The 17,648-nt window shown below is 50.6% G+C and overlaps 6 protein-coding genes across 6 annotated transcripts; 1 reads left to right on the top strand and 5 right to left on the bottom strand.

The window, feature by feature from the left end:
- Window positions 1–1,034: 1,034 nt before the first annotated feature.
- Window positions 1,035–2,739, bottom strand: N7458_008656 (transcriptional regulator family TF; the record flags this gene model as incomplete). The annotated part of the gene is made up of 3 exons (XM_056912038.1): window positions 1,035–1,421; window positions 1,479–1,917; window positions 1,970–2,739. 3 exons carry the CDS (start codon window positions 2,737–2,739, stop codon window positions 1,035–1,037), a joined length of 1,596 nt encoding a protein of 531 aa, XP_056764864.1.
- Window positions 2,740–3,983: 1,244 nt separating this feature from the next.
- Window positions 3,984–5,777, bottom strand: N7458_008655 (dextranase; the record flags this gene model as incomplete). The annotated part of the gene is made up of 1 exon (XM_056912037.1): window positions 3,984–5,777. One exon carries the CDS (start codon window positions 5,775–5,777, stop codon window positions 3,984–3,986), a length of 1,794 nt encoding a protein of 597 aa, XP_056764863.1.
- A 1,445-nt stretch (window positions 5,778–7,222) lies between these two features.
- Window positions 7,223–9,706, bottom strand: N7458_008654 (peptidase family M20/M25/M40 protein; the record flags this gene model as incomplete). Its single annotated transcript, XM_056912036.1, has 1 exon — window positions 7,223–9,706. The coding sequence occupies one exon, from the start codon at window positions 9,704–9,706 to the stop codon at window positions 7,223–7,225; it is 2,484 nt and encodes an 827-aa protein (XP_056764862.1).
- A 1,430-nt stretch (window positions 9,707–11,136) lies between these two features.
- N7458_008653 (4a-hydroxytetrahydrobiopterin dehydratase) lies at window positions 11,137–11,712 on the bottom strand (the record flags this gene model as incomplete). Its single annotated transcript, XM_056912035.1, has 3 exons — window positions 11,137–11,283; window positions 11,349–11,411; window positions 11,554–11,712. 3 exons carry the CDS (start codon window positions 11,710–11,712, stop codon window positions 11,137–11,139), a joined length of 369 nt encoding a protein of 122 aa, XP_056764861.1.
- Window positions 11,713–12,618: 906 nt separating this feature from the next.
- N7458_008652 (uncharacterized protein) lies at window positions 12,619–13,041 on the top strand (the record flags this gene model as incomplete). The annotated part of the gene is made up of 1 exon (XM_056912034.1): window positions 12,619–13,041. One exon carries the CDS (start codon window positions 12,619–12,621, stop codon window positions 13,039–13,041), a length of 423 nt encoding a protein of 140 aa, XP_056764860.1.
- A 1,554-nt stretch (window positions 13,042–14,595) lies between these two features.
- Window positions 14,596–16,473, bottom strand: N7458_008651 (uncharacterized protein; the record flags this gene model as incomplete). The annotated part of the gene is made up of 3 exons (XM_056912033.1): window positions 14,596–14,885; window positions 14,945–14,989; window positions 15,048–16,473. The coding sequence occupies 3 exons, from the start codon at window positions 16,471–16,473 to the stop codon at window positions 14,596–14,598; spliced, it is 1,761 nt and encodes a 586-aa protein (XP_056764859.1).
- Window positions 16,474–17,648: the final 1,175 nt, after the last annotated feature.

Below are 17,648 nucleotides of genomic sequence, written 5' to 3'. Positions count from 1 at the left end.
CTTTGGTCATCCGTAATTGCTTTCGGACTGGGGCAAGAGTCTGCACTTGTGTCTTCGGAGACACCTGGAGGCAATTAAACAGCATCGCTTCCAAGCCAGTATAGATATAAATCCGCCGAATTCGCCGCAAAGAGTGCATGTTTTGGTACATAATGCCTGGTAAAAGTCGAGTAGAGTGACGTCGATGGCCATCCGTGTTCGTAGCAAGGCACAGAAAAGGTTCAGTCCATGCGAAACTACCCTTTGATACCGATTGAGAGAGTCTGCCATCTGTCTTGATCTGATATTATCTGTCGAAATTTGAACAAAGAATGCATATCTAGGCGGTATAAGGTGTCAAGCAGGAGCTCGAGGGGTAGCTGACCGAGAGAACCAAGGCCAGCACTCGAAGTCCACAGGAAGGGTGTCGCTATTGACGGATGAATATCGTTGTGTTCGCGATGTGAGAACCAAATCACGGAGAGACAGTAGTCTTTACGGTGGTAGGCGGTGGTTCGAATAATGGCGTCGGTTTGTTCTTTGTCGAAGCAAAATTCGGTGGCAGAGCGATATCCGCGGGGGATGAGAGTAGCCATTCTCGAGATTTGATGGTGCACTTTAGTGAAAGGGTAGACTTCGACAGGAACCGGGAGACTCCAGTGCCTCCTTGAAAGCTCTGAGGTGGATGTAATAGGTTGAACCAGGAGATATTGAACCACACGACTAGCTCACTAGCCTGCTCCTCAAAGTGACCTATCCTCCCCATCCTCATCCAAGCAGAGAGTTGTTCTCCGCTGCCCAAGACTCGATCAGCATGTCAATGTTCCTGGATAGCGGGATAACTGAACATTCGACCAACTTTAGACCGATGCTGCAAAAGTCCACTGATTAGGATGTATTCGAAAGAAAAGCTGTGACTGGTGGAAGACCGAGGGTCTGACAATCACGAAGTAGCTCAGGATTAAACCAGACGAAGTCCAAAACCAATGAATCACGTGAAAAATAGGAGGAGACTAATCACGCCAGAATTCAAAACAGCCCAACCAGTTTTCGGTTTAAACCCCTTGTGGAATGCCGCAGGCTGTATCAGAGGCCTGGGTGTCGACATATTCTGCGGTCTCCTCGGGCTTATCCACCGTAAGGAGATTGGTTTGGGTCGTTGCCCATTCCACAAGTCTGTTGTGACAATCCAGATCCAGAGGCAAATCGAGATTCATCGCATGCGGGACGGCATCTAATCCCAGGATACTCTCCGACTTGTGCAGGAGCGAAGCAAACAAATACGATTGTGCCCCTCGAATCCTCACCAGGGATGTGAGGATAGCGGATAACACTTCCGCCACATTTGCTGCCATGTAGTTTACCTGTGCGGCGGCAACACGCTGGAGCGAACGTTGAGAAAGATGCACCAGAGAAGTTCCGAGATCGTACAGTTTTTGTTCCTAAGTCAGTTCTTAGTTCGCTGTATTGTTATATCCCGGTGGCATCAATATCCTTACGATCCCAATTCCATGCGCATCCGTAGATTCGTGCGATACTGACGCTAGGAAGCCCATCACGGCCCTTCCTGCGGCCGCAGGAGCCTGCAGGGGCAGGATATCCCCGCATTTGGAAGCGTGGTCGATGGCAGTCTGCCACAAGCGGGTTTGAAGCCATTGTTGGGTGACGACGAGGTCGACTTGCTGAATTTCAGGGATCTCGGTCAAGGGCGGTAAGGGACAGGCGATGGATTGGTAAATTTTGGAAAGTGCATAAGTGTCTATTGAATCGTCGCTGTCACAAGCATTCCAGTTATAAAACTCTGGTGTCAACTTCTCAAATACGGATATCAAGTTCACAAATCCGTAGAGTAGTGCGGGCGCGGATGATGTGAAGATGGATGGTTTACGGATGCTACCATGCAGCATGACAGGCTTTTTGCGCTGCAAGGCATATGCTCTGGTCACATTAGGATCTATCTATGTTAGAGGGAAACATTGGCTAAGCTCACCGTTCTGTAATGAAAAGCAACCAGAAGACTCGTCGCCTCAGTTCGGCCTCAGCATGAGACAGCGAAGCATAGGTCTGCTCCCGGTGCAAATCGAGTGCATATGCATATGAAATGCTCTGACTCAAGTAGTACCAAGCATGGCTCTGTCGGTCCATGTTTCCATACGCGGCAAAGAGAAAGAAGGACGAGAGGACAGTGTCTATTTGAAGATGTTCGATAGGATCAAAGTCCCGGAGCGTGCGTAAGGCCTCAGTGACAAGTACCTCCCCGTATTCACTGGAACGGAGCCCACTATCTCCCTGCGTGGCGTCTAGATTCAGCTGTAGATGTGTTGCGGCGCAAAGGGCCAGCAAGAAGGCGTATCGCGGTGGCGACAGGGACTCTACGTGACCACAGTCCTCCACAACCTGATTGGAATCGAAGACAGGCATGATGGGGTACAAGTGCTTTAAGAAGACATTGACATGGGCGAGAAGAACCGTAGATGATACCCTCTGCGGCGGGCAGGGCAGCGAAGGAGGCACATCGCAGCTCATCGGAGGGGTGACACAGGTCGTTGCTGGCGACGACGACGAAGATGATAAACTAGGACGCTCATTGTAGACGGCAAGGGACGGCAGTGCACTCAACACCCGCGCCGTCCGGCCTTTGGGGCCTTTACGTCGAGGTACGGTGTGATAACCGCATTGCAGGTTGACCTCGATGCATTTCGAGCAGGGCTGGGTGCGATTGCATTTCACCTTGCGACGGCGACAGTTATCGCACGCCATTGATCGACCAGTGCTGACAAATGGCAGGTCTTTCGCATTAGTGCAGACACGAGTTGAACCTAGCATCTCCGGTTGATTTATCTGCCAGTTGTCATGGAAGTGCGGCCGCAAGAGAGGGGCGGAAGTAAAGGGGAGAAAATCTGGGGAAAGTGCTTTGTGATGGGATTTCCCCGCAAGAAGACCCCGTTTTCCATCCTCCGTAGACTCTAGGCCTTCTAGGGCTCTGGGCCTTGGGGTCCTCGGAAGTTTAAGTTCAATGATTACTGCGCCGTAATTGGTTCGGACCTTCTTCGGGGTGGCTGTCTATAGTGGCATTCTACTGGAGAAATCCATAAGCTATGCCTCAAACCGGCAACTAGTGGAGCATTATAGGAACGTGCGGGTAAGTAAAGTCATTGGATGGTAGGTTAGGGTCCAGGAACTATGCATATTACTTGCGATGGTACCAGAGATGTATTATTTCCCCCCAGAGCACAAAGCACTGTTCCTTTTAAATGGTATATCCCCCACACTTCGTAGGAGTCCGTGCATTGCATTCTTGACCGAGGTGGATGTGGATCCACACCGAATCCATCGCACTGTACCAGACCTACTTCGCTAACACTTAACTAGCTGGAAATATTGGCAAAAAGCGAAGGAAGAGTGGAAATAGGCCTTGTTGTCGTGTGTATATTGTAGCCCACGATGGGAAGGCATATACTAACAAGCGAGAACCTGCTTACAACCGCCGTACTACACCTCACATACGGCCCTTCTTTAGAAGCATGCAAAATGGCGAATCACAGAAAAATCTCAAGTTGCTTCGGGTGTACCCGACCCTGAGCAGTATGAGCTCCATGAACGATCCGCCGTAACCTCAACTGAGGTATTTGAGGAACGTGGAATACGCCCAAGTTCATGAGAGGCCTCATCCTGTTACAGTAAGAAGCGGCATTCTCATTGGTATTAGTTCGTATCTACCCTACATCATGGGATTGGTATTTGCAAATGCCGCAAGATGAATTTCGAAATTAGAATGTTTCGAAGAGAGTCGGAGATGTCGACACACAGAAGAAGAGAAACAAATGAGGCCAGAGACACACTGTGTGGTGAGTGAATAGCTAAGAGAATGGAAGCCTTGAGAAAAACAAAGACTGCCAGACCTGACAGACCCGGAGAGGTCTGGGTGTAGGCCGACGAAAAGAAGCAAAGAAGATCAGAACGGCGAGGGTGTTATCATTTCTCTTTGGCAAAGAGCCGTCAAATCAAGAAGCAATACCCCACTCCCCCCAATAACTGACATCAATGTCCAATTGACCAAGACTGTCGGACTGGAAATTCTTCATGGTGACGTCTTTTCCCCCAACAGTCCAATTCGCTACCTGCAGGTCCATCACCACTCCAGAAGCAGCTGGGATAATACTCTCACCAATTCCAATAGAGTTCTTCTGCAGACCATCCGGGAATGCCACATTCTCCACGACAAAATCCCGATAACTCTGCAGAGGGTTGATTCGGACTAAGGATGGGCACGGCCCTTCACAGACCAAATTCGACACTGTGAGACTAATCGCTTGATTCGGATCAGGGGTCATTCCACTCATGTAGAAAGGGGATGCGCCGATAATCGCCGTCGGCACAACCATATTAGAATCCCGATAGCGAGTGTGAATCACGTTCAGCGTGTCGACCGTAATCCCTTTAATATCCCGAGTAGTCCAACCCATCTGGATGATGGGATCATTCAAGCACTTCCAGATGGTGGCACGGATTACTGTCGCACCGCTATAGTAGAGCTTGATAGCGTCATCATTGACATGCCAGAAGACATCCTGAACCACGCTATTAGGGTAAATTTCCGGACCGTCTGTCTGGTAGAAATAGGCGCCGACTTGTTTGTAGTCAGCAATCTGGCTGCTGATGGAGTTGACATCCCCGTTGAAGTCCATGGTGTTGAAAGGGGGTGCATTGAGTGTTGGGCCATGGCAGAGCCATGTTTGGCCGCTTTGGATACTGTTATGCCACCACATGCGCAGACTCGTACTGTCACTCTTCACGCTGGTGTAGCTCTCATCCACGTTGGCTTGATAGACATAGTTTTCTCCCGAGAGTACACCATGTCCTGTGGCGTAGAATTTCTGCGCATGCGTGGTGTATTCAATTGCCCCTTTGACGTAGGCGCCAGGAGCAAGGTGTACCCAGTACGTGTTTGGGTCGAGAACCATATGATTTGCGCCCAATTTCCCAGAGACGTCGTCTCTATTCTCGTTCACGTAGTAGACTCCAGGAGGGAAATAGAGAATAGACTTGGAACCCCAGTCGCCATTATTGATCGGACCAGGTGTCATGGTCTTGGTATTGTCCTTGTTCATGTCAGGAATCATATCCGAGGGGAGAAACGGACTCGCGAAAATGACAAGTGCATTGGTAGGTTCAATCTCCACGACATCACCTCCCGAAGACACGTAGTTGTTTCCATCAGACAGGAAAGTGTATAGGTCGTTCTTGAACTCAACAGAGAACTTGCGCCCGTTCTGATCAAAGGGAATTTGAATGAGAATGCCTCCATCGTTCGACTGAGAGATGGAGTATTGAATGGAGGTAGGCCGGATGACCACATCCTCTGGGGGCCCCAAGGCAGAGCCATCAATCGTGGTAATCTTGAGCTCGACATCCTTGCCATACTCAAATTGAGCCCATGCCATGTTAAGACCGATACTAGGCTCAATGGAGATTCCATCGTCAACTGAATCATCGAGCGTGTTGCTATTCGGAGGATCCGAGGGAGAAAAGATCCGGCCGTTGCCATTGCGCGGAATTGATTCATAGACGAAGGAATCTAGGAAGTCATTCTGACCAGCGACGCTGACTTGCACGGAATAGCGATGAGATTGGCGAACATTTTCGGGCTGAACAGGTGTCTCTTTGTTGATTTCACCGGTATCATGCCACCAGGTGCATAAGTCATTCCCACAATGTGTCTTGTTTGTTGGAGCACCCCAGGCGGTGCCTGCTATCGCAGCAGAAAGAAAAAGTAAGATAGAACTAAGAGGGGCCATTTTGAAAGCCTGACGAGGCAGAGGAAGATTTTGTGGAGTCGGTTGTAAACAATTTACAATGACAATTTAATAGGGCCAGTTATTCGGCGAGCGAGGTGCAATTTATAAACGTGCTCCAGGGCTGATCACCAAACTTGTAGCAACAACCGGAAAGACAGTCCACAAAGTAAAATTGATTTTAACCATCCCCCTATAGACCCAAAGACTGCAACGGTGGGTGAATAAGCTCAATAGCGCCAACCTTGCAGTAGCCACGGAGTACAGTAACCCCCCTCCCCCTGTCTATGGCTTTGGGTCTGGAGAATGCGGAGTGCGGGGAAGGGAAATGGATTACGTGCAGCGCTATCCCCCCAAAACCTCTTCGCAAAGTTACTAATCCGACTGCAGGGGTCGTTCATTTGCTTCGGAATTTAGAAAATAGCGAGGCGTTTGCCCCGGAGATTACGGCTTCGGTGATGAATGGAGTATGGGAGTAGTTTCCAGACGTGAGCAGCGAACAGGTTAGCATTGGTCCATTCATTCCTGGGCGAGCGGATACGTAGATGAGCTCCGACGGGCCTTCTTCGGGTGCATTCGTATCACAGAACAACTTTAGGTTTGCCAGGGCCCTATTCGGATATTCGGATACAGGGTATGATATTGGTTGTGGGCGACGAGAGTCCGAAAACTAATCCGACGTAAACCTCTCTGGTCTAATATTGAGTCTTCTCCCTTAAGATCCCGGTCCAGCCTACCTAGACTAGGTAAGGTAAGACAGTAGAGCACTTAGTTTACTAAAGTGTTGGGCAGACCCGACCTGGGCGCAGCCTGCTGGTTGCTCTTTCTTGGTTTAGCTCCAGACGCACCAACTTTTCTCTTTCGAAAGATCTTTCTAAATGTACTTCCAAACGTCTTTCTATCTATTTACTTGCATAGTATGACTGATGAAATGATATCGAACTTTCTTCGGGGGTTCAAACAGATGGAACGAACCATAGTGTATAACCGTTGTTAATTGACCCCAACACACGCCGTATTGTACAGATAAGACAAAGTACACAAGGAAAGATGTTAACAGTCGATGTATATGTGTGAGAGAGACGGGTATCGTCGTTTTAGAACAAGGATGGACAGGGAAAGAAAAGGGAAAGCCCATTCGGGTAGGATGACCCAGACAGGTATTGTATATGCTTGGGAAACACGCTCAGGGTATTGGATGCACTTGAAGTATGCACATGGGTAATGATGACAGGACACAGATGGATAGATCAGGAAATGGGACATTCCCAGCTATCGCTCCTCAGTGAAAGTGGAGGATTATACGACGTAATTGTAGAAAGAAGACAGGATAGAACAGAAGTCAAGTAGGTGGTCGGAATATATGAACAAGACAGCTGGCTGGACATGGCAAGATTTTGGCGTCAAGGGAATTTTGGTTATCGTATCTGTCTTGTGCATAATGGGTTTCATTGGATCATCCTGGATTGCCGTGCAACTGGTTTTGGTAGGTTTCCATTACAAGGCGAAGCAGGGTTGGTTGGGAGGCGGCTTTGTCGTTGGTCTTGTATATGGTCACGAATTTGCTGTGATTGATAGAAGCGGTCGGCTGGAGGACTTGTCGACCAGACCGGGGCTTGGGTAGTTGGAGGATTTGTTGACAACGCCGGTGCTACCTGAGCAGCAATGGACGAGGGAATCTTTGGGAGTGGACAGTTTGGCGGGGGCGCCGCAGGAGGTCCAATGGCCAATCCTGGCATGCTTTTGCGGCGGGACACATTCTGCGCCGTTTGGTCCAGGTTCATCGTGGACACCCGGTGGCGTGGAATTGGAAGTGGTTCCCCCAGAGGCACGTTCTGGGCCGGCGGCTCGCCGTTCATTTGAATACCCAATCCAGAACGACCAACAATGCTGAGTGGGCGAGATAACGGAGGACTGGTTTCGGAAGGCGTGGCACGTGGTAAGCGTGAGTGATTAGTCGCGTTCTGTGATGATCGCACGGTTCTGGATAAAGCATCTTCGGAATTGGAAGGCCGAAGGATGCGTCGACCATTAGGTTCTCGCATAATTAGTATTGATTCCGGAGAGTCCGTATATTTCGAGCTTGCAACGCTGTACGTGGGAGACTGAGGAGGGGAGGAAATGCTGGAGATGCTGAAGTCTCCAATGCTCTCGCCCCGTCGGAGAACACCAGCTAGAGGTGCGGGTGGAGAGCCCAAGGGAGGTGGCCCAGGCCTTGCTACAAACTTCTTGCTGAATGAGGGAACGCTGAAGTTTGGTGCTGGTGGGGAAGCACTGCGTACTAACGAGTCCGGTATACTGGGTGGAGATGTGCTGTGTAGAATCACTTCGTTGCGAGGAACGGCAGGGAAGGACTGTGCTTTGGGAGACATGTAGAGAGATTGGCGTTTGGCATTTCCATGACTAGACGTGGGCGGGCTGCGGGTATAGGTTGAATCAACATCCTTGAATCGAGCTTCATCAGAAAGATTGCTGCCGTCACGAGGTGGCGAGTTTGGAAGATTGGCTGAAGTGAATGAAGACGCTTGGACATCGGAGCTATTGCTGGGACCTGTGGCCTCTGTCCAGCCGGTGGACACCGAATCAGAGCGCGAATCAATTATAGATTGGTGATTCATCGAGGCGTAGGAGCTTCGTCGAGACTGCCAAGTTAAGCCACCAACCGATGAGCTGTCTTCTTCATCAGGCGAACGAAGACCCTGAGGCTGTAGGAACAGACTCGAGATGCGATGGGGGTCCTTCCTCACGATGCTGCGGGCACTGGACTTGCTGCGAAGCTGAGGCTCCTGGTCGTCATCGGAGTGCTTCTCTGCCGTGAACTTGGGGCCTCCACGGACTTCAATCTCTGCCCGAACAGCCGTGAGCCAGGAGATCATGGAGTCAGGGTTATCAAAGACCATCAGAAAGCTACCAGCCATTCGTCGTGCGTTTGATCGGTGAAACCCGAATCGAGAGAAGCGGCCCGATTTGGCGGGCTCGGGAGGCACAGGCCCGCTGTCTGCCGTAGCATTCTGTGAGACCTGAAGCACCCAATGCTTTCCAGGAATGGCATCACTAGCGAAAGCCACCGATTGAGGGCCCAACTGCAGCATCTTCTCGGGCAGACGGTCGTTTTTCCCTTCGCCTGCGTACTGCAGGATAAAGCCGGCTGTGGCCAGGACGTAGATCTTCGTGGTCCACTCGACCTTGTTGATTGTGCCTGACAATGTCCGAAGATGCTTGCGCTCCTTGTGTTCTCTCTTCTTCCGGGCCGCATCGGCTGTTTCATCCGGCCCTACCTCAGCACCTGATTTCCCCGTAGTGGCATGCAACCGTAGAATTGCGTCCGCAGACATGGCTGGCGCAGAGAGAGATTCATGCTTATAGGACTGAGGGTATACCTGGAAGAGTGGGGGCGGCTTCCATCCATACTGTTCTTGTGAAGGCGGCTTTGACTCCGTCTGTGTTGGTCTCGGCCTCGCCGTTTTCAATGTCGCTCGAGGTCGGGGGGTGGTTGGAGAGGCCAATGTCGGGGTTGACACGGCAGTTCGAGGGCTGGTCAATGCTGGCGACAATGGGGTATCTGGCACCGTCACTGTTTGGGTCGTTTCCGTGGGTTCTGCATTGGCTGGCGGGTGATTTTCCTCGATCTCGGCCAATTTTGCGTCGGGGGCCGCAGCCGCACGCTGAGATTTATCGCGAGCGAAAAGATTGCGCAGGCTGGACTTGGACGACTGTCGCTTGACGGGGCTCTGGAGCGGCACCGGGCCCTCGGAGCCATTCGTGCTGGAATATTCGGTCGGCCGGGGGCGCTGCAATCGCGAGGGAGCAGCTTTGGGCGAATTGGCCGTAGGTCGGCTAAAATTGGTCTGCAATGGGGCCAGACGGTGACCTCTGCGCTCGCCAAAGGAGGGCGAGGGCAGCGCCGGGTTACTCATTCCGGGGGAGGACATTGTTCGACCCTCCAGATGGTCTGCTCTCGCGACGGGACTCAGCACACCATGGCCGACGTCAGAAATCGCGATTGATAGGGAAAAGGGGAACGGGGTAGAGTCTCTCAGAGAGGGAAAGGATCATCGGGTGAAGAACGTGGGCGCGGCTGTACGGCCGTTGGGTAACGTCATACGCGATGTGAGATTCGCACGAGGGAAGACCAAGGGTTGGAGGGCTAGGGTGAGATTGAGGAATGTAGAATAGTAAGAAAAGAAGATCAAAAACGAGTGACAGGCGGAAGGACAAGAAATTGGTGTCGGCCGTGGTTGAGGGGGAAGGAAGCGAGAAAGCGACAAGGCTCGACTTTGGGCGAGGCGGGCCCAAAAAAGAAAGTCGACGTGATGCGACGTGCATAAAAATGAGGCCGCTAAAACTAAGAAAAAAAAAAAAGAAAAAATAAATAAATAAATACGTTGGCCCCCTGAGTGGCCCGAAGCCGTTTGTTTAATTTCCCCTTCCGCGTTGACGGGAGTTTGTACTTCGGTATCTTTGCAGATGGAGTACAGCAAAAAGAAAACAGCTATAGTCCTGGGATTTATTGAATGCGATGAGTATTCTTAAAGTAACATCCAAGCTGACATCCATACTTAGAATGTCGATCGCGATGCAACCACCCAGCTGGTCATAAGCTTATGTTTAGTGCTGATTCCAATGCAAATATGGTACGTGATCTCGGACTCGAACGCGTGTATACTGTAGGTACTTGGAGAGTAACCGAGGGAGGATCGCTTCCATATGTTCCTTTAAATCAAAGAACAATCTTGAAAGTTCTTAAGCAATAGAGTCGCAATGAATGGACGCTATTTATGTAAACACCTCCAGGCAGCAGAACTAATACTGTACCACTCTGGATCTCACAAATCCCAACACCACCGCCGAAGATTCAAGCTATACCGAGCTAGGATAAGCCCAGACCCAGCTAACAGCGCGACGGAACTATACGGAGTCTCCCCGCCCAGCCATGTTAATATTCTTTGTTGGTTCTGGTTGGATCGTCGCTGCTGACTGGAAAATCCCGTTGGGCTTCGCTAGTCGGTGGGGACGATCTTCATTCCTGGGACTGGACTGGATGATGCATCGCGTCTGGCATTCTGGTTCAAAAAATGGCATACAGTAGTCATATAGGATAGTTAGTCAATGTTCTCTATGAAAAATAACCAATTGCTCGCCAAACAAAACACCCCAAGTACTGTATATTATTTCCCCTTCACCAACAACGCGTTGGTGGAGTTTTAACCGTTCGCTCCACCTCCAGTCCCCGTCAACAAACTTTCCACTCTCAGTAAAACATCATGCCACTTCTTGCCCGGGTCAGAGGAAAAGTCCGAGATCTCATCGCACAAGGAGACTTAAAATCTCGATCAATTTAATCCAGACAGTTAGAGTCCGATCACGGCCCGCATTTCAACCCGTGCCCGGGCTCAACGGCGCCCATCAGGCCAGCCCCGTTATCGCAGTGCCGAGCCATTGCAATGTCCTTCTGGGTGAGGCCGCGTGGGCGATGCGTCGTCCAGTGGACATCGACGGAGCCGATTCGCTAGGAACAGATTGGAACTTAGCCTTTTCTTACTGCCATGGAATTCCTGGATCCTTCGAACTTACTACCGTCATTGTGGGGTGGTGTTTCTTCGCCGAGCTCTCGGACGCGATGAGATTCACAAATGACTACTCGGAATGATTCAATTAGCCAATTAGCCTCGACCATGGTCAACCCACATCCAACACAGATGTTGTAGTACTATTCTGCTTGCTGTACTCTCATCGTGTTGCGAGTTGCGCCCGTAAATCAGAATGCCCACACACTCACCACCGCTTTGAAGTAACTCTTGAAATAAAACGTCTTGGTGACACCCATCCCGTCAGGATCGAGGGCCCATCCTTGCTGTTGCAGAGTCTCTGTGTCTGGACCCAGCTGCGCCGCATCTTCTCCCTCAGCGAAGCTCGGCTCGACCTTGTAAGAGGCCATGCGGACCGGGTTCAGTGGGGTCAACCGGGGCAATGGTGATGTTTTGGGCACTGAGAAGATGGGTGCTGGTCGTAAGAGTCTCCTACCGAGACGAAAAGCGGGGAAATTGCTCATCCTTGTCGGAGGGAGAGGTTGAAGCCGAGGGTGTTTCGACTTGTGGTCGCTGGGCGAATAAGCACTTGATGACGGAAGACGGAAGCGCTGCGGTGCACGGACCAGGCATATCTTATCGTTGGCAGAGCTACAGGATGTATAAACTAGACATTACATTTGAGACGAATAGTCACATAGTTCTGTTTGATACTCACGGTACTTTGACGTAGTATGCTATGCACACTGATACGCTATCGAGGTCGTGTATTTTTGCAAACCTGTCGCCATTTGTTGGATAGGACTAGTACCACATATAACCCATGCCTTCGCTGATTTAGAACAAGGACCCTCTCTGTAAAAATGCACTTTACTCGGGTGGAAATTTGCGGCTATCTGAATAATTTATAGGGTGCCTTTCTAGTCTAGTAGATCTCAAAATAGTTTAGTCGCGTAGGCCAATATGGCTTTGGAATCTGAATCAAGCTGCGGCTACCTGAGGCCGCTGCTGGTTGGGGCAACGGAAGTCAGGATACGGAAATGTTCTTCAGCCATTTCAGAGCCCAAACACCGACTTGTTTCTTCCTATCATTTCCATATTTTACCTCCCTGATTTAACAAATAACCACACAAGGATCGTTCAAACAACCCCTTCAAATGTCCGAGGAAAGTCAGGAATCGGAGACAGTCCCTTATTGCCACGACCGCCTTCCACTGTACGACTCAGGCCAAGCAAGCCAGGAAGTTCTTGCCTCTTTTATTGGGAACGAGCACAAACGCTGGTCATAAGTTGACTCATGTCACCGAATCCAAAACATGCTCACCTCTGACATTGAGAACGAGCAGCATCGCCGAGTATTATTGCAACGGCTAGAGAAATTCAACACAGACATTTGGGTCCTCGCAGAGGAGAAGCCCCAACCTACCGACACCGACTACCTTCGGAGTTCCGAGTATCTTGCAGAGGGAGCACAACTATTCACTGAAGGCGCACATTTATTTACCGAGTTAGCAACTCTTTTTAAGGAACGCACCATTCAAAATACCGACCTCTATACCGCTATGTCAAGACTCACTAAGGCCGAGTTTGACCTCGAATCTCTTCTTTACAGCGAGACTCGAGCCGGAAGACACGATACGAGCCAGTGCAAGACCACAACGACCACGGCAACTGCTTGGAGAGAGAAAGTGGAGATAGTGCTCAAAGCTCTCATGACCAGTTTCTGGCACTCTCGGTAAGATTGGATGAGATTAATGAGAAACTTGGCCAAAGTCTTCCACCCCAGGATACGACCAATACTTCGAAGACGACTGATGGTACTACTACTGAAAAGGCACCCCAGAGCTTTTGGAAAAGAATTTGGAAGTATTAAGTTCGACATTAATAAGTGGAATGGGGGTGTGCTTAAATTATGACAAGCTGGCTGAATATTGGTTTTATCTTGCTTTGTGCCAACTTGAACGATTCATGCGGATATGTGCAGGCTGTATGAGCTGTTTCTAGGTACCTGATTTGAATTCTAATACTGTCCTTTTCTGAAACGTTTGTTACCACAAATGATAGAACATTGGAAACCACGGTCTAAAAGTCCAATCTCCAATACTGTTTTGAATATCTTCTGTCTGAATCCCTCATCATCGTCCATAAATGAGAATTCACTATAGAATCCGATATTAGTAAACGAGGAGTCTAGTGTGAATGGCAAAATGCCATGGGGCCTGGAAGAAAATCAAGGTATTCGAGGCGCCGAAAGTACACATTCGGACATGGTCACCTCAGCTCTGAAGATAGCCAGTCAACCAAAAAAACGGCTTGTTAAGAGTACATCTGTCGTTACAGTTCGTTCACTAGGTCTAGATTATCCAGAGGCCACCAGAGGCACTAACAACAAATTAATGTAACCTAAACATGACAAACCAATGGAACTTCCTTATGACAGGGTACATTGCCCAGCAAACCCCCGTTCAGGGACCGATTTCCGAAAACGGAAATAACAAAAGTACACATACTACGCTGCCAGCCATCTACCACTCCTAAATCATGGGTCAATGCGCCATCTGAGGAACTTACGAGGGCAGCAAGGGGCATCAGGATGATCTCCTGCAGGACCCTCCCCCGCTGGTCATCGTAGCCCACGCGAATACTCCGCAGTGATCGTCGATCAGATCGTCCATCCGCTGAAGTGGGGGGATAGATGTATGCATGGGGTTGATCAGATAGGAATGCAGTCCATTTGCCTCGCGGATGTCTATTGAATTCTACCAATTACAATTCGATGAACAGAATATCTTCGGGGAATCAACTGGATTGGGGTAATCAGCTAAACCATAGAATTCATAACAAGCACCAAGTCCGCCGCAAAAGCCCATAAGCGTACATGGCATCACCACAACAAAGTCCCCAACTCCCCACTTTGAGAACAGCGCAAGCAAAGACAGAAGCAAGCCAATAACTCGGACAAATAAGCATCAGACAGAGGTGCGCGGGCACATACATGGGAGATGTGTGCCTGCGAGCCATACGGAATTCCATTCGAGCCTCCTCCCGATAATCAACAGAATCAATTAAGAGTCCACCACGCCCAGCGCAAAGGATCCATGCGGCTGAAAAGACATGCACAGAGAATAGAAGTTGTGATATTGCCCATAAATCCCCAGGCAGCAAGCTCCATCTCGTGGCCATCGGCCATTGGCTCGTCTTACGATCGCACATTCCATGTATGTGCATCAAGAAGTTGCCTGATACTTTTCAGCATCAGAATCTGCCTCAGTATTATAGTGGGGAAAAGAAGCTCAAACCCCGGTCAAGCTGTTGCGGCGCGAGTTGACACGAGAGTTGGCGCGAGAGTTGACTCGCGAACCAGGACGGCTGCCCATAGTTTGCCGGATGCGGAGATCCTGCTGAGACCGGGCATACGAGTTGGCACGCGACGCCTCTGGAACCTTGGACATGCGACGGCCCTGCATGGCCATATCGTGGCGGGCCTCCTCGAGCTGCTGGGCGAAGGGAGAACGCTTGCGCAGCACGGGTCCCTTCCAGTAAATCACGTAGACGGCCACAACCAGCGGAAGCGAGATACAGACTAGAGATTCTGGTCAGCTGGAAATTCTCGGAGAGAATGAAAATCAGAGGCGGACATACAGAGAATCGTAGAAGCATATTCGAGGTGGTACTTGCCACCAATGTCTGCAAAGGAAAGATCATGTTAGTCAAATCAAAAAAATCTGACGAAGGGAAGACTTACTCTCAAAGAACGGTGTAGCGGGAATAGTCAGGATGCCAGCCAAGAAATCTCGGGACCATCCATTTCCACCGGTCGCAGATGCAGAGTATGGTCCGTAGGCACAAATCATATAGTCAATGGTGGCCATGTAGATGGCATAATTGGCGATACCGATGATGGCAGCAAAAATCATGGAGCCAATCCAGTGGCATTGAGGCAAGCTGGTCCAGGCAAAACCAATCAATCCGATCGGCAAGCAGGGGACGGTATATAGCAGCCACCACAGACGAGACTCATATTGGGCGCGCTCGCTGTCGGGGTTCTCCCGGCGCTCTTTCGCGTTGCGACGGATGACGGGGAACCACGACATCCAGGCAATAAAGTAGCCGACCAGAATGGGAAGGAAAGCCAGACCCTTCTCCCACGTGTTGAATCCCCATTGTCCATATACCAGCGACAGAGACTGCACAAACATGAAAATCAGAGCATCACTGAAGCCACTCAACAGAGACAGGGTCAACACAATGGGCTCTGTCAGGAACATGCGGAAGGGGCGAATCCAGGTAGCCAGAAGCTCACGAGGAGGGAAACGCTCGCGGAAAGACATTCCCTCGGTAGGGCCGTAGATGTTCGGGTTCTCGCCGCTCTCGCGCATTTTCTTTGCGATCCGATCCATCATCACAGTAGTACGAGTCTCGGGAACCAACAGGAAGTGCATGATCTGAACAAAGCCACCAAAGATCAACTGGATCCAAATGCTCCAGCGCCACGGAAGGAAAGCTTCCACGAAGCCACCAACCACGGGGCCTAGGACCGAGCCACCGACGGAGGAAAAGACGACGGCAGCCACGGCGTACTGCTGTGTATCAGCCTCCCAAAGATCGGCAATCATACCCAAGGTGACCGAACCTCCAGCAGAGGAGAGACCACCCAGAGCCCGGCCAACCATGACAGAAGCAAAGTTGGGTGCAAGGGCCACTGGCAGTTGGAAGACGTTGACAAGAAACAGCGAGGCCTGCAGGATGGGCTTGCGTCCTAGTTCCTCACTCCATGGCGCCCATAGTTCACAACCGAAAGCGTACAACACCAAGAAGATCATTGCACCACAGCGAGCGGCCTGCTTGGAAACACCAAACTCCTCGGAAATCCCCCCGAGACCGTTCGAATACAAGGAGGTATTAAAGTTCATGGAGGTCTGGACCAAGAAGATGACAGTGATGATCAACCACTTGCGTTTCTCGCTGAATGAATATCCGAGCTTGTCATAGCACATATCCTCCGTGAGCTCGATTCGACCAGAGGCATCTGTCGTTTCGAGCTGTGCATCCTTGTGGTCGAGCTTCTCATTCAGTGCGGGATCAAAAAGCTCTTGCTGGGTAGCACTCGAGGCCTCCGAGGTAAGCACCGCATCACGGCCACCTCCCAGCTTCTCTGGGGTGCTCGCCATGCTGGGAATTTCTTGACGGCCGCACAATGTTAGTTTGGTGTTCGGAGGGAGGGAGCCTAGCGGAGGTGTGTATCGCGGGGATGATCACTCACCGTTGCACAGTATTGAGGACACTGACAGATTCACCCGTTCACAATAAAATTCGAAGGATGGGGAAATCCGGGGAAGGACAATGGGAGAGGAGGGGAAGTCAACAAAGGAAGAGGAAATGACCAGTCAGACTGGAAGGAGAAGGACGAATACAAAAGAGCCACCGAAGCAGGGGAGTAGGAAAGAGAAACAGGAAGGCGGGCACTGGCACGATAATAAGTATGGAGAAGACTTGGACAGGAAGAAGGGCAAAGGGCAAAGCGAAAAGCGAAACGGGAAAAAAGGACGAAAATCGATTTTCCAGTTTTGAATTTAAAAAGAGAAGGAGCGCAATGCGACCAACGGGGCAGGTGCGATGCAACAGAAGACCGCCGCCGTCAAATGCGGCCGGGCATTCCTTGGGCCATCCACTTTTCTTCCACTTCCTTTCCCATTGGAAATCACGATACTCTCACTCCCACCGAGATTCTGAACATCCTTCGTACTCCAGGATGGACCACACCTTCTCCAGACTCCTCGCTGTGGAGTTTCCCTTTGGTTCACCGAGACACGCGGGATGCCGACTGATCGCTTTCCCCGTGGGCCGACGGGATACTACTGGACTATACCCACTTTTTTGATGCGGGCCTACTCCAACTCCAACCTCGGAAAAAGAAAGTGGCGGTGTTTCCTACAGCACCTCTCCAGGCCTAACTGATCCTGCAAATGAACATTGGCCATGCATGCTGTGAGAATAACTACGCAAAGGGCTCTGCATCCTTGTGGCGTAAGACCGTGATTCATGCATCAACTTCCACACCCACCAGATGACGCCCCGGAAAGAGACTGCCCCAGGCTGACACAGACCGCAATTGGTCGTTCGGCTCCACTTCTAAGACCATGATGACCGAAGGGCCGATGCCATCGCCTCCTGGTAATCGAATTGTTCGTGGACTTCCTTCGGGCGAGGTCCGAAGACGCCGCTTTGAGGCCCCATGAAAGTCAGGAATGACCGCATTGGGATGTGCAAGAGAGATTGCGGCGCAGGGTCTGATTCTATTCCCTTTCTTATTTTCTGGATGCATGCAACATTGAATCTACTCTTT

The sequence above is a fragment of the Penicillium daleae genome (assembly GCF_028827525.1).
Source record: "Penicillium daleae strain IBT 16125 chromosome Unknown utg000007l_segment0_segment0, whole genome shotgun sequence".
Classification (NCBI taxonomy): Eukaryota; Fungi; Ascomycota; class Eurotiomycetes; order Eurotiales; family Aspergillaceae; genus Penicillium; species Penicillium daleae.
The sequence above is the reverse complement of the archived record's forward strand: the minus strand, read 5'-3'. Positions and strand labels throughout refer to the sequence as shown.